The sequence below is a fragment of the Hibiscus syriacus genome, unplaced genomic scaffold, assembly GCF_006381635.1.
Source record: "Hibiscus syriacus cultivar Baekdansim isolate YM2019G1 unplaced genomic scaffold, ASM638163v2 tig00111634_pilon, whole genome shotgun sequence".
NCBI classification, from domain to species: Eukaryota; Viridiplantae; Streptophyta; class Magnoliopsida; order Malvales; family Malvaceae; genus Hibiscus; species Hibiscus syriacus.
In genome coordinates this window covers 575,468-589,740 of record NW_024063140.1, presented here as the reverse complement: position 1 = coordinate 589,740, position 14,273 = coordinate 575,468, and the positions used below count along the sequence as shown (strand labels likewise).

Genomic DNA, 14,273 nt, shown 5'->3' with positions numbered 1-14,273 from the left:
CCCGCTTTTTTAATAAATACCATGTCAATCTTGCGGGTTAATCGAACATGGGCGTCATGCGAAAAATCAACTTCCTTCTTCTTCAACAGATGGGTGATGACACATCCATATGGTAGTGTAGTTGAAATTGTTGCTCCCTTTGTGATCATATATACAATTGTATTAAATATGAGTTTTGCAATGTTTGGAGCCGTTTTGGATTTATACTTTGCTATCCACCAATAATCGCTGTCTCGAAGCGTTGAATGTTTTCCCCCACTAGGCCGGATATACCATGTGAGCATTTTGTGAAACACTCTCGACTCTACATCGAGGTGAATTGGGCTATTTCTAGCAACCCGTTTAATTGTAGACCAATCTACACCATTTTCATCTGAATCCCCTGTATTCGCTACACCTAAACCCTCCGCAATAGTTTCTGGAGATATATATATATCCTTCCCCATGACATGTGTATTAATTCCTATTATATTAGTCTTATTAGGCTCGTGCTGTAAGGAAGCATTGTTGTAGAAGACTCTAACTAGGTTGGGATAATATCTTGGTTCTACACCAAGGAATTCAAGCCAACCCCAAGATGTAAATGTGGATTTAAAACGAAATGCATATTTATCATCAAACAAGAAACCCATGTCAATGACACGTTCGGGACGAATCTTCCTTACTTTAAAACTCGTCTGCCATCTTTGTTTCTCCATATCGGATCTAAAGTTCAGAGTTTCGAAGGACCTGATTTCCTCAGAAGAATCGTTTGTTACAGAAGGAGGTTGTGGTTGAGAAGAACTGGGTTGAGAAGAGCTTTAAGAAAGACCTCGCTTCTGACACTGACGTTTTGGAGCCATTTTGGTTGGATGCTATTACAATGGAACACAAACACATTCAGGAAAAAAACTCCAATATAGAAATCAATCAAACCCATAAAATATCGATAAATTTACCTGAATATCTGATCGTCACTTATGATAACGGTAGAAGAAAGAGGAAGAGTTATCTTCTGCCTGCTTGCCTTTATGTTTAGGGTTTCTCGATTAAGAGTACTATATATAGTGAACGGTGGAAAAACACTTGATATTTAAATTAGTATCGACACAAACTAAAAAGTGTCGACACATTATTTAGACATATTCTCTCATAAAACCGGTATACTTTACCGGTTAGATTGAAAAATTACATATTACATTATACTTTTGGGTTCGATGTTTTTGGGATCGACACTTTTTATATATGGATCGACACTTTATGGGTGCACCCTGTTTTCCATTCATTCTGGACCAAAAATATCGACACCAACTAAAAAGTGTCGACACATTATTTAGACATATTCTCTCATAAAACCGGTATACTTGTACCGGTTAGATTGAAAATTACATATTACATTATACTTTTGGGTTCGATGTTTTTAGGATCGACACTTTTTATATATGGATCGACATTTTATGGGTGCACCCTGTTTTCACTTCATTCTGGACCAAAAATATCGACACCAACTAAAAAGTGTCGACACATTATTTAGACATATTCTCTCATAAAACCGGTATACTTGTACCGGTTAGATTGAAAAATTACATATTACATTATACTTTTGGGTTCGATGTTTTTGGGATCGACACTTTTTATATATAGATCGACACTTTATGGGTGCACCCTGTTTTCACTTCATTCTGGACCAAAAATATCGACACAAAGTAAAAAGTGTCGACACATTATTTAGACATATTCTCTCATAAAACCGGTATACTTGTACCGGTTAGATTGAAAAATTACATATTACATTATACTTTTGGTTTTCGATGTTTTTGGGATCGACACTTTTTATATATGGTTCGACACTTTATGGTTGCACCCTGTTGGCCATATTGTAAATTTGCCTTTTACTTCAAAGTATCAACATGACCCTTAATGTGTATAAGAAACATGTACAACAACATACTGCTAACTTTTCTCATCTCATTCATAATTATATTCACATACAAAAATATAAATCGTATACAAAATTATAAATCTTATACAAAATTAACCCTACATTTACATCATTGCATCCTTTTGTTATTCTTATGTAATATGGCAGCTTTTGTTATCTCCTGTCTTCATTCATTTTGATTGTGGCTTACGAGATCGTTTAATATTTGCGATCGATCCCAGTCTCCAACAACCTATATTCAAATTGTCAGAACGTTAAGTATTGTCAACTACAACATTCAATCTACGACTTTTAACAATTTTACCACAAACGAATTTTTCTATCCACTTACAAAATCACCAGTTGCCCCTGTAGAACCGATCGATTCCATCCACATCATCACATACATGCCGCAATCATGTCTGTTACAAAATTTGAAAACCACACATGTCAATTATGATGAATACTGCATAAATTAAGCTTTCTATTTGTGATAACATCTCATACCCATTCAATTGCTTATTCTTCTTATGCTCCACAAATTTGAAATTTTTCAAGGGATACTTTCCTAGAGATCCACAGGATTCAACCCAAATGCGTTTCTTATTATAAGAATCTAATATTTTAATCTGCATTAAAATAGAAGTTATGCACCAAAAAAATTATGCATTATAATTTACATAATGTCCTTTCATACATACATACATACCAATCTCTTAGCATCCTTCACTCTCTGTTTAGCTGCTTCAGTTGTAAACATACTATCATATATTGTTGCAACACGATCTACCATATCCAACACCAACAGATACCAATGTGAATTATGGTAGTTTATTGTGATCATGATCTGCAACAAATTTCACACCCAATTTGACAAAATTCAACATTCTATATCCGAAAACATCATTTGCAATTGGTATGGTGTCTTACCTTCTCACAGTCGGTGAATTTCACATAGTTATCCAATATGAGACCCCAGAAGCTAGCAATACCCTCAACACTTTCTTTGTTGTTGGCATCCAACGCCTGTTGCTGCAATTACGCAACAAACATTATTAATTTACCGTCTATAACACTACTTTTCAACATTTATTAATTTAACTCACCGCTAAGAGGTATGAAAGGTAGCCAATCCTCCGGTGTGACTTTTGAGAATCGTAGCATATTATCCAGGCGAGCAAATCGATAACCTAACAAAATTAATTACACAATCAGAACATATTCAATAAGTTTTAACATTTTCTAATTTCTACTTACCACACCGCCAACCCATTCCGTAGGCTTCAACGTTGCAACGTCGTATACAGTAGCGAATTGATTTCCCATTGAGATTACAGAATATCTGTATGAATCATTAGGATTAATATGTTGTCATGAAATATTTAAATATCACTCACAAAACAATATATTTCACTTACTCCGATTCTAACTCGCTATTCCATAAATAATCACAAATTGCAGCTTCGATGTCATCAATTCCGCTTGAAATATCCGCTTTTTCAACCTACAATTTTGCATACAAATTTTTGTCACAACAACATAATAAAAATCAAATTAAGTTTTCTTTTATTCAACTTACCTTCTGCTTCTTCTTCTGGGGTGCAGGACATTCCGAATCCAAATCTGCTGCTATAACACTCTCCGGTGTATAAATGACATTAACTTCCTTTCTCCTCATTTCTTCCATCTCTTCTTCTTCCTCCTCCCTCTTTTCTTCTTCATATTTTTTCAGTTCATCGTATTTTTTTTCTACATAGCTCTTCATCTATTTTATTTCACCCTTCAATTGATCTCCTTCATCCAAGTATTTATCAACCACCCCCTTCACCCCCGTAAGTTCACTCCTCAATTCCACAACCTCCTTCACCACTCCCTCAAATTTTCCACCCGTCACCATCTTAATATCACCCCTTAATACCCCAACTTCTTTCACCACTTCACCCCTCAACACCTCTACTTCTTTCACAACTCCATCTATTTTTCCTTCCACTACCCCCTTATGCCTCTCAAGTGTATCTTCGACTCTCTCAAGTTTCTCTTCAACTCTTGATTGTCTTTGCATGATTTCAAATTGGATTTTTTTGATATCAGCCAATTCAGACATCAAAATGTCGAAGTTACTACGTTTTCCCTCACCATCGTCCCACTCACCGTCATCCCCCAATACAACCATCCCTCCTTTCTTCTCCTCTGCCTCCACTGCCTCCTCTACATCCTTGCTAATAACCTTCAAAATTAAATTACAATATTAAGACATTGATTATATTCTTAATATTATTTAATTACATTTATTACCCTTTCTTGCTTCTTCGCTCTATCCAACTTCAACTTCACCATCACTCTAACCACCTCTTCCTTCCCCCATGCACAGATGCGTGCCACTCCGGTTCTTTCATAAGCCGGCACTGCCTCACAGCCCGACCAAAAATCGAACAGTGCAACCTGCATTTATAATAAAATTTATATTTTTATATAAAAACACAAAAAAGTTCTTCAACTCATTTACCTCTAAGATTGCTATGCACCCTTTGAGGTATCTCTGGCTGCCCTTTTTAAAGGTGATTATTGATTCAATCAATCTCGAATGGATATATTCAGCCCAATTGAATTCACCCTTCAAGCCTTCATCACAAATGAGCTTCATATGTTCTTTGTTCGTTGACGTATTACCCGTTGGACAAAGAAAGATACCGACAAGGTATAATAGAACTCTGGCCTTCAGCTCATCCCCAACGTAAGATCCACTTTTTATTTCCTCTTCAATTTCAGCATATGTCACCTTATGCTTCAAACCATATTTGGAGGCAAGTGCTTTCCAGTCCTTACTCTTACAGACTTCTACAACACTTTTGCCTTCATTTTCTACCCCCAATACGGCTGCAGCACATGGGATCCCGAGAGGAAATGAAAAATCACCATATTTAGCAATACATTGCCTGACATCAAATTGCGCCATCAAGGATCGACACAATTCCCTCCGAATAGGTCGATCCCTTACTCCTACCAACGATCCAAAACCTATTTCTCCCAGCACATTCAACTGACCCTTCTCCTTAAGGTGTTTAATTAATAAATTCACCCTTTTAATGCTGCATCTTGTCGACACTTCCTACATTTTTTAACAATATATAATGTTATAGTTCTTATATATTTTGTATCAACGTATTTACAAGTTTAATGAATACCTTATTTTCATGTGCTTTCCTCCGTTCTTTGTATTCTTTACTATCATTCATTGACTGTGTGATGTAAGGTTCCTTTTCAGCATCACTCATTGAATTCCATTTGGACCTCACATCTTTTGTCACCTAATATAAAACATAAACGTTTCTTAATCAATACATTAACACTAAATACTACTCAATGTCAATTTCATTTTACATACCGAACCGCTCTGTGTGCCATCTTCCTTCATCCTTTTGCATTCGGCCATACTGTCAACATTAAAAATTTGTAATCAATTTAAAGTTTATCGATACTTTAATCCAATTACCATTTCAACAATAATAACAAAAAGACATTGATACTTACTAGAAGTACATATATCCACCCTTGGGTTGCTTTCGAGTCTCGGCCTCAATTTCAAAGTCATCTGCTCCACCAACAATTTTCCAACCCATTGACTCCATTTTTCCTTCATATATCAGTTTACGCAAATCAAATTATTTTGTTACATACACTTTATTCAATATACAAATATAGTTATATACTCTTATGGTAAAACGGTTTTCTTCAAAAGAATTTGAATGTCCACACCAAAATGTGTCGGCACATTTATACAACCTATAATATCATTTTCTACCTATAATATTTAATAAAAGTATCGACATTTATATTTTTCCTTGAATATCACTTTCTACCTGCAATCGTTCTCAAATGCTTCTTTACTCCAAAACCCCAAACAACACATAAAAACCCTATCGCGATTACTGTAATAATAAAAAATTAGGGTTTCGACAACATACTTTTCGATTTGACTGCAGCAACAAACAAACAAACTTCGCTTTAGAAACGCCTTCTGAAATGCAGCAACAAATACAAAAGTGTCGATACTTTTATGTCAGGTGTCGATACTTTCGAAAGGATAATTACCTATTTCTTTGAAAGTGTCGATAATTTATTACACGTACTTACGAAAGTATCGACACTTTCAATATATCCGGTATCATTTTACCGGTTTTATCATTTTGGTACCGGTTTTATCATATTTTTACCTGTTATATCGTTGTGGATCGATATATTTTTTAAAAGTATCGACACTTTATAGGATTTAAAACTGCTTCTCTTTTAAATTCACAAAGTGTCGATCCTTATATTAAAGTACCGACACTTTCAATGTATCCGGTAACGTTTTACCTGTTTTATCATTTCTATACCGGTTTTGTCATAGTTTTACCTGTTATATCGTTTTGGATCGACACATTTTTTACTTGGATCGACACGAACCGGTAGCACAATTTTTTAATATTTCTTCATGACTTAGACCTACTTTTATACGTATGGACACTTTTATAAAAATGATATATACTTTTTTTAAAGTTATGTAATTTATGTTTCAATTTTTTTTAATAGTGTTTCATGTTTTTCACCTACAATATTAATTTAATAATTTTATTTACACAAAAAAATATTTGATTGTTTTGATATTTTATAAAATATTATTTAGAATTTAAATTTAACAATATTAACAAAATATAATAATAAATATGTTTTCCACAGTGAAATAAGTATGGACACTTTTATAAAAATGATATATATTTTTTTTAAAGTTATGTAATTTATGTTTCAATTTTTTTTAATAATGTTTCATGTTTTCCACCTACAATATTAATTTAATAATTTCATTTACACACAAAATTATTTGATTATTTTGATATTTTATAAAATATTATTTAGAATTTAAATTTAACAATATTAACCAAAGATAATAATAAATATATTTTCACAGTGAAATAAGTATGGACACTTTTATAAAAATGATAGATACTTTACAATATAACAGGTAAAAATATGACAAAACCAGATTCATTATGACAAAACTGGTAAAATTTACTTGATATGTTAAAAGTATGGACACTTTTATAAAAAGGATAGATACTTACCGATAACCAAAGTTTACCGGTTACCAAATTTTTTAATAGTTTTTCATATTTTTTACCTAAAACATTATTAGTTGTTAACATAATAGATACCGCTAAACCGAATTTATTAAATACATTTTAATATATCCGGTACTGTCGTATATTAACCGTATATTAACCCGCCTTTCCTGAGACAATCCCGTTGACTATAACATCCAACGATGATAGGTTCTTTGGTAATCAAAATCAATCACTGTGCTTTAGTCAATTTAAGGCTTTTTGCTTATCTCTTATCCTTTTCATTTCATTGGGACCTCTGCCATGTACATAAATAGACAAAATATTTGTGTACATCAAAATATATAATGAAAATTATTTTACGAAAACAAACATTTTGGACGATAATGTTTTTAATCAATATTATTCTAAGCTAATTACATTGATATTTAAAATTTCTTCACTTGTTACACGGTGTTTTTATCGAAATATCATTCTTAGACCCAATAATTACTTGTCATGCACATTCTTTCCAAATATTATTGATCTAGTACCTTTTCTGACACTGTAATAATAAAACACGGACATGATTATCATTTGTCAAATAAGGGCTAACATGATCCGCGCATTTCCTTTAATTCCTTTCGTCTCCCACATTGATTATCACTTGTCTCCCCCTTCTTCTTATAAATATTACACTCAATACAACCCTAAAATCACACTAAAATATCAAATTTTCTCATTCTTTCTATTATCAATCTTTATATTAAGAAGGTAAAATTTTTATATTATATTATAATTATTTAATAATTTATTATTTTATTAAATTTTATTGTACTAATTTTTTTTATTTTTTGCACTTATAAAATAGGATGGCACCATGATGTTGATTGCCTATTAATGAGTTAAATTCATTACACATTATTTGAGTTGGGTTGTCAACTTTATCAGCTTGTTGAGCCAGCCCATAGTGGGAGCATAATGACATACCACGAACCGTAGGCACTTCAACAAATGTCGCATGCATCTGTGTATCGGCGCTTGAATATTTTTTCTAGTAATCAACCATCATAGCAACATCGTCATCATTGGAGAGTTCGAACGATGTATAAGTTAATGGAAATATTGTTTTTGGAAATTTGTATTGAAGTCAGGACATTCTTCTAGTACTTCCAACATGAATCTTCCTTGAAATTTTAGTGAACAGCTCCTCAAGAGTGATGTTTCTCTTGAAGGATATTCTGACAGAATGATTTGATGCGAAGACGATGTTGGTTTCATCTTTCTAAATTTCTCCATCATAGTAAACAATAGTTGAAATACGCGTCATTTTGAGAGTTTGAAAGATTGAGTCTTATATCTGCAAAAATAAATAGTATATGAATTAAAATATAAACTAATCCAAAAATATTTAACGTTTAATTTTTGTTTTATTTTAATACCCACTGTTAAAAACTTAACGTATTTAGTACATAAACTATCGGTTTTAGTTTGTTTTAGTACCTAAAATTGTATTTTATTTAAAAAATTAATGTTAAATTTTAAACATGAGTACTAAAATGAAATAAAAACTAAACTTTAAGTGTGTTTTGAAAAAATTAAAAGTTTATATACTAAAATGGGCCAAAATTGATAGTTTATGTACTAACCATGTAGTTTATCATATCTTTTTTATTAGATAAAAATTAATTATAAAGTAATATTTGTACTAAGTACAGTCTCAACTATTGGTAATAAACGTTCCATCATAGATTATTTGGTAATAAACGCTCAATCATTTTTTTGGTCAGTGATACTTAAATCCATAACCTTTAAAAACAACATTACCTTTAAAAACAACATTTCCTTTAACAACGGAAGTAATTTGATTCATGCTATTAATGTAATAATTTTATATTATATATATATATATACACAATGCTTTATTAACTTAATTACTAAATAATTTATTCACAAATATTAATTAAATAAATTCTATTAAATTTACAATTTATTTTCCATTAAGATTATAGTAATATTATGTAACACCCCCAACCCGTATCCGACCCGGATACGAGTCCGAAGTGTCACATTGACTTTTCAAACATTTATTCGTATAAAATATTGAGTAATTTAAAAACTTTTATAATATTCAACTTATTCAAAACGTTTACAAAACTATTCAGATTTTATACAATATATTCTTTTGAATACATGCCAACTAGAACTTTATATATTAAAGTACATATTAATCACCTCTTTTCTGATCTGACATTGAGTAAGGATAACTGACCTGTCTTACTCCACATCGCTCTTTACTCCTCTCCATACCTACGTGTAAATCACTTACACGCTAAGTCGTTGACTTAGTGAGGCATATAAAACATATAATAAAACCACAAACCATTTCATATAACATAATGCATACTTATACATATATCATTAATATACTTATCAGTACTCATATCATTATTACTAATTTCTTTCTATCATGTAAACATATATTGAACCTTTCTATACTCACCATCGAGTATCCATGTCATTTCACAACAAAGCATATATATAGTATCATAACAAGTTATTTATTATCTTTAAAGCCCTTGCATTAGCCCATGTATACATTTGAGAACTTAAAGTATGTGAGTACATTGAGGTTGTGCACTAATGCTGTCACCACAGCTCGTATCAATTCCCTCATGGGGCACCGAACCTTAGTTCAGTATTCGTCCCGAAGGACCAGTCCATAGATCCCGAAGAACCTAGGTAAACAGTCCATATGTCCCGAAGAACATAGGTAAACAGTCCATATGTCCCGAAGAACATAGGTAAACCCTCGACCCTTGGCATGCCAACTATACCACTAGCTCTCTTATCACATAACATGGACATTAACATTCATAACAGTTCAATTTACTTATTCATATCCTTTCTCTTATGAACATATATCTTTTCTTTTCAGTCACGTACCAAATGTACGTGTAATCATTGATCTTATAATCACATGTTCATTCTCTTCGGTCACATACCATATGTATGTGTAAACATATATCTAATATCATATAACACGCATCACAAATGCATGTATTCACATAAATCATTTCTTATAGCTTTATTCATATCACATATTCATATAAGCTTATATCTTATTTCACATATACTTTCCATGTAACTTATATATCTCATAATCACACAAATCATAACATTGATCACCAATCAAATAACATTTTAGGAGTTACTTCTTACCATAGTAACTCCATCACTGGCTCATCGCAAGCCAAATGTTTATTCAATAATATAAGTACAAATTAAATTGCACTCACCTTAGCTTTGCTTTGATTCGATTATAATCCTTCAATTGATCCGGAACGGGATCACGTTCTATATCTACATCATCATACATAGATCTATATTAGTATTATAACTAATATACTCTAATGGTTCACTCCTTAGACTAAGAAAAATGACAATTTCATCTTTCAATGAAAGTATGCATCGATGCACTACTGATGCATTGGTGCATAAAATGCATTCGATGTTGTATTATTACTGGTATGCATCGATGCACTACTTATGCATCGATGCATGAATTGCATTCGATGTTTTTATTTTAAAAGAGTGCATCGATGAACTACCAATGCATCGATACACCTTCAAACAATTTCTGGGTTTTAACCTTGATGCATCGATGCACTATGAATGTGCATCGATGCACTCTGCCCAGAACCTCTTTTTGAACCCGAAAATCATCAACTCTTCACTCAAATGCTTCATATTTCATCCCCGTTCATATTCCTAACTTTCATATACATGTTTAAACTCATTTATAATCAATTATCTCGTCTTTAACCTTAATATCCTCTCCTCTTTATTAACTTCAAGAATCATATCAGATTTTTAACATGTTTTAAATCTAATTCTAACACTCCATATTCCTTAATTAGATTGATGACAAGTCAAATTCATTCTCAAAATTCACTTACTAACTCTTTTCCAGAATTTCCTTAAGAAACTCATTTTCTTTAATCTTTCATAACTTCTTTATCTTTTGATTTTAGGACAACTTAAGCTTTCCATAAGCTTAAGTATTACCTAATGATCAAAACCCACTCTTAAAATTAACAAATAATCAGCTAATAAGGAATCTTACCTTTGCAAGCTTGGCTCTTCTCTCTCTCGTACATGAAGAAGAAGAAGAAGAAGAAGAAGAAGAGAATATCTCTTCATCCTTATCCCCTCTAACATATAAATCCTTATCATATCTATTTTTAATTCATTTATTAGTCAAATGACCATTTTGCCCTCTACTTTATTTGATAATTACTAACAACTTTTAGGATTTATTTCCAGATAAATCATTGAACTAATCCATTCTTCTACTTTAATCACCAAATTTCTGAAACTTTACCATTTAGTCACTAACCCATAGTTTGGGATGTTACATATTATATTACAATTACAGATCTTGATTTAAAAATAAAAATAGGAATGTATATTTTTTTACATTTAATAATTATTTTTATAAAAAAAATAAACACGTCTTTATTAAATATAAAAGTTTTTTTATTAGTGTGTCATTCATTTTTTTCTTTTTCGTCTTTGTTGATCGACGACAACATCAACTTTAATGGTGGTTCGACGACAACATCAACTTTAATGGTAGTTGTCGACCGTATGTATTCTTTATTATCTTTTTCTTTTCTTATATTGTGTTTTTATTTTTTTATTTTTAATAAGTATGTATGTATGATACGTTTTCATCTACCTTTATAACACATTTTCTTGTGCCTTTTAACATGTTTTACGGTACTTTGGCATTTTTTAATCTTTTTCTAAGGGTTAAATTGATATCGTCAAGACTGATTAAGATTACGCTTATCTGATATCTTGTTGATCTTTCATGCTTTGGACTCTCTAATTGGATTTGGATACTTAATTTGTGTTTGTGGATAGCTTTTCATGTCGTTCGAGTTTGATTTATAATTTGTTGGTGGTCTTTTAATAATTTAATCCCCTTTTGTGATTTGTGTGATCAAATTTATTTGTGTCTATTCTTATTCGAGTTTTTTGATTAATTTTTTATTATGTGATATTAAGTTACGAGTTTTGTATCAATGATTATAATTTGTTTTAATTATATATTTAATTTACAATTGTGATAGTCAATATTTATTTTAATTCGAAATATTTTATATTTTAAATAAAATTAATTGATTCTATAAAAAAAATAAACATTGATGTTGAACACATGTGACTTTTATGAAAAATAATAAATCGCTCAATAGCAAAATATTAAACAATAGGTAAATAAATGAAGATAATCAATGCTGACAAAAAGACACGTGGAGATCGTCCGTACAAGAAGAATTGGCCTGAGATAGTGGAATTTCCTCGTCCAGCGAGCTTCTATTGTGTTTTGTGGGTACGTGACAGAATTTATTACTGTTATGACCAGCCACGTGTACGTTAGATTTTCTTTATTTCTCTTCTGCTCTTTTTGGGTCTGTAAATTCTGTCACTGATTCTGGGTTTTTTCATCTAATTTCACGTGACTGTCCATTCCCTTTTACAACAAAATTTCTGACTTTTTTACCTGAAGCTCCAGTGCTTTTGGAACTCTGGCCGGACTACTTTTTCAAAATCCTCGATCACCCAACTATTTCGAACCTATCTCATAGTCGAACCACGTATAATTTATCTGTTAGATTTAACTTCTGAAAACACGTGGCGGTCAAAAAGGAATTTTCACCCTCGCTTATCTCAAATTTCGCGTAACTCCGACATTTCCTCCATCTATATCAACTCCTAGTTCTATTGCAGTAGAAAGTGGAAAAGGTTATAACTCATTGATTTTCAACATACTATGGTTAATATTTAACCTAACCATGGTTAAATTCCCCCTACTTTCCGCTACCAACTTCTACTTTATAAGCCGATTGACGTTGCAGGTGTTTATGCAAGCAAATCCAAAGGACGCCATTTAAGTCAAAACAAAAGATATGATGCTCCGAGAACTCCATCATCCCAATCCAACGGTCCATATTCCGCCTTGGCCTTATCTCAACGATGATCTAATGGCGGACAACCACTTCGGCGATAACAGCAACCCGTTTTACCTACAGGAAGCTTTAGCGGTGCTGCAATCTTACTTGCCGTCGGAGGAACCGGATGAGGAGTCGGATTCTGAGATTTCGGGTTTAGAAAACCCGGATTCTCCCGTTGATGCCTACTCCTCCGATCATTTCCGGATGTTTGAGTTCAAAGTACGGAGGTGCGTGCGTGGCCGGTCGCATGACTGGACGGAGTGTCCGTATGCTCATCCCGGCGAAAAAGCTCGCCGGAGGGACCCGAGGAAGTTTCATTACTCCGGCACATCTTGCTCCGATTTCAAGAAAGGGAACTGTCGGAAAGGGGAATCATGCGAGTTCGCTCATGGTGTTTTCGAGAGCTGGCTCCACCCGGCTCGTTACCGGACTCTGCCGTGCAAAGACGGGTCGAGTTGTCAGCGTCGGGTATGTTTCTTTGCTCATACACCGGATCAGCTTAGAGTCGCCAACTTTGCTGATTCTCATGATATTTCACCGGCTGAGTCGTCACCGCCTGTTTCGCCTAGTGGTCCTCTCTGTTCTGCGCCGTCTATTAACAGCATGGTCGCTTCTCTGAGGAACATGAAGCTTGGTCAACTCAAGTCTCTGCCTTCACCTGGTTTCGGGTCTCCGAGAGGGGCAGCGATCCGACCCAGTTTATGTAGCCTACCTAGTACTCCGACGCGAAACGTGTCCCGTCCTGGAATCGGGTACTTAGATTTCTGGGATGATGAAGAGCCTGTGATGGAACGAGTCGAGTCGGGAAGGCATTTGCGTTCAAAAATGTTTGAGAAACTGAGTAAAGACAACTCTTTAATGACGGTCAACTCGGGTCAGTGTTACGAAAATCCGGTCGTAGATTGGGTGTCGGACCTGGTGAACTGAGTCAGCTTGCTCAAGCTAATCATCGTCTTCATCATTTAGCTCTCTTTAATCTGTAAATAGTTCCACCAGGATAAGAGAAGAAAGTAGTATTATAATATTGGAGATTACGAAAATTCTTAAGAACAAAATCAATTAAGAAAAGCAGCAGCTTGTTCAAGAATCAGACAATGGTGTCTTATCTTATGTTTATTAATTATGTGAGGTTATAATCTTCAGTAATTAGTATTATAATAAATCAATGCAGAACCATGTATGTTGTTAAGTATAAACTATAATTACCTAAGGTTATAATATAATAAATCAATGTTTGTGTTTACTTTCATAATTGTGTTTATAATCCGTTGGATC

At 33.1% G+C, this 14,273-nt stretch overlaps 1 protein-coding gene across 1 annotated transcript; it reads left to right on the top strand.

Annotated features, from left to right (window-relative positions):
- The first annotated feature begins 12,921 nt into the window (after positions 1-12,921).
- LOC120166262 (zinc finger CCCH domain-containing protein 20-like) lies at positions 12,922-14,043 on the top strand. Its single transcript, XM_039175564.1, has one exon. The coding sequence runs from the start codon at positions 12,954-12,956 to the stop codon at positions 13,923-13,925; it is 972 nt and encodes a 323-aa protein (XP_039031495.1). The 5' UTR covers positions 12,922-12,953; the 3' UTR covers positions 13,926-14,043.
- Positions 14,044-14,273: the final 230 nt, after the last annotated feature.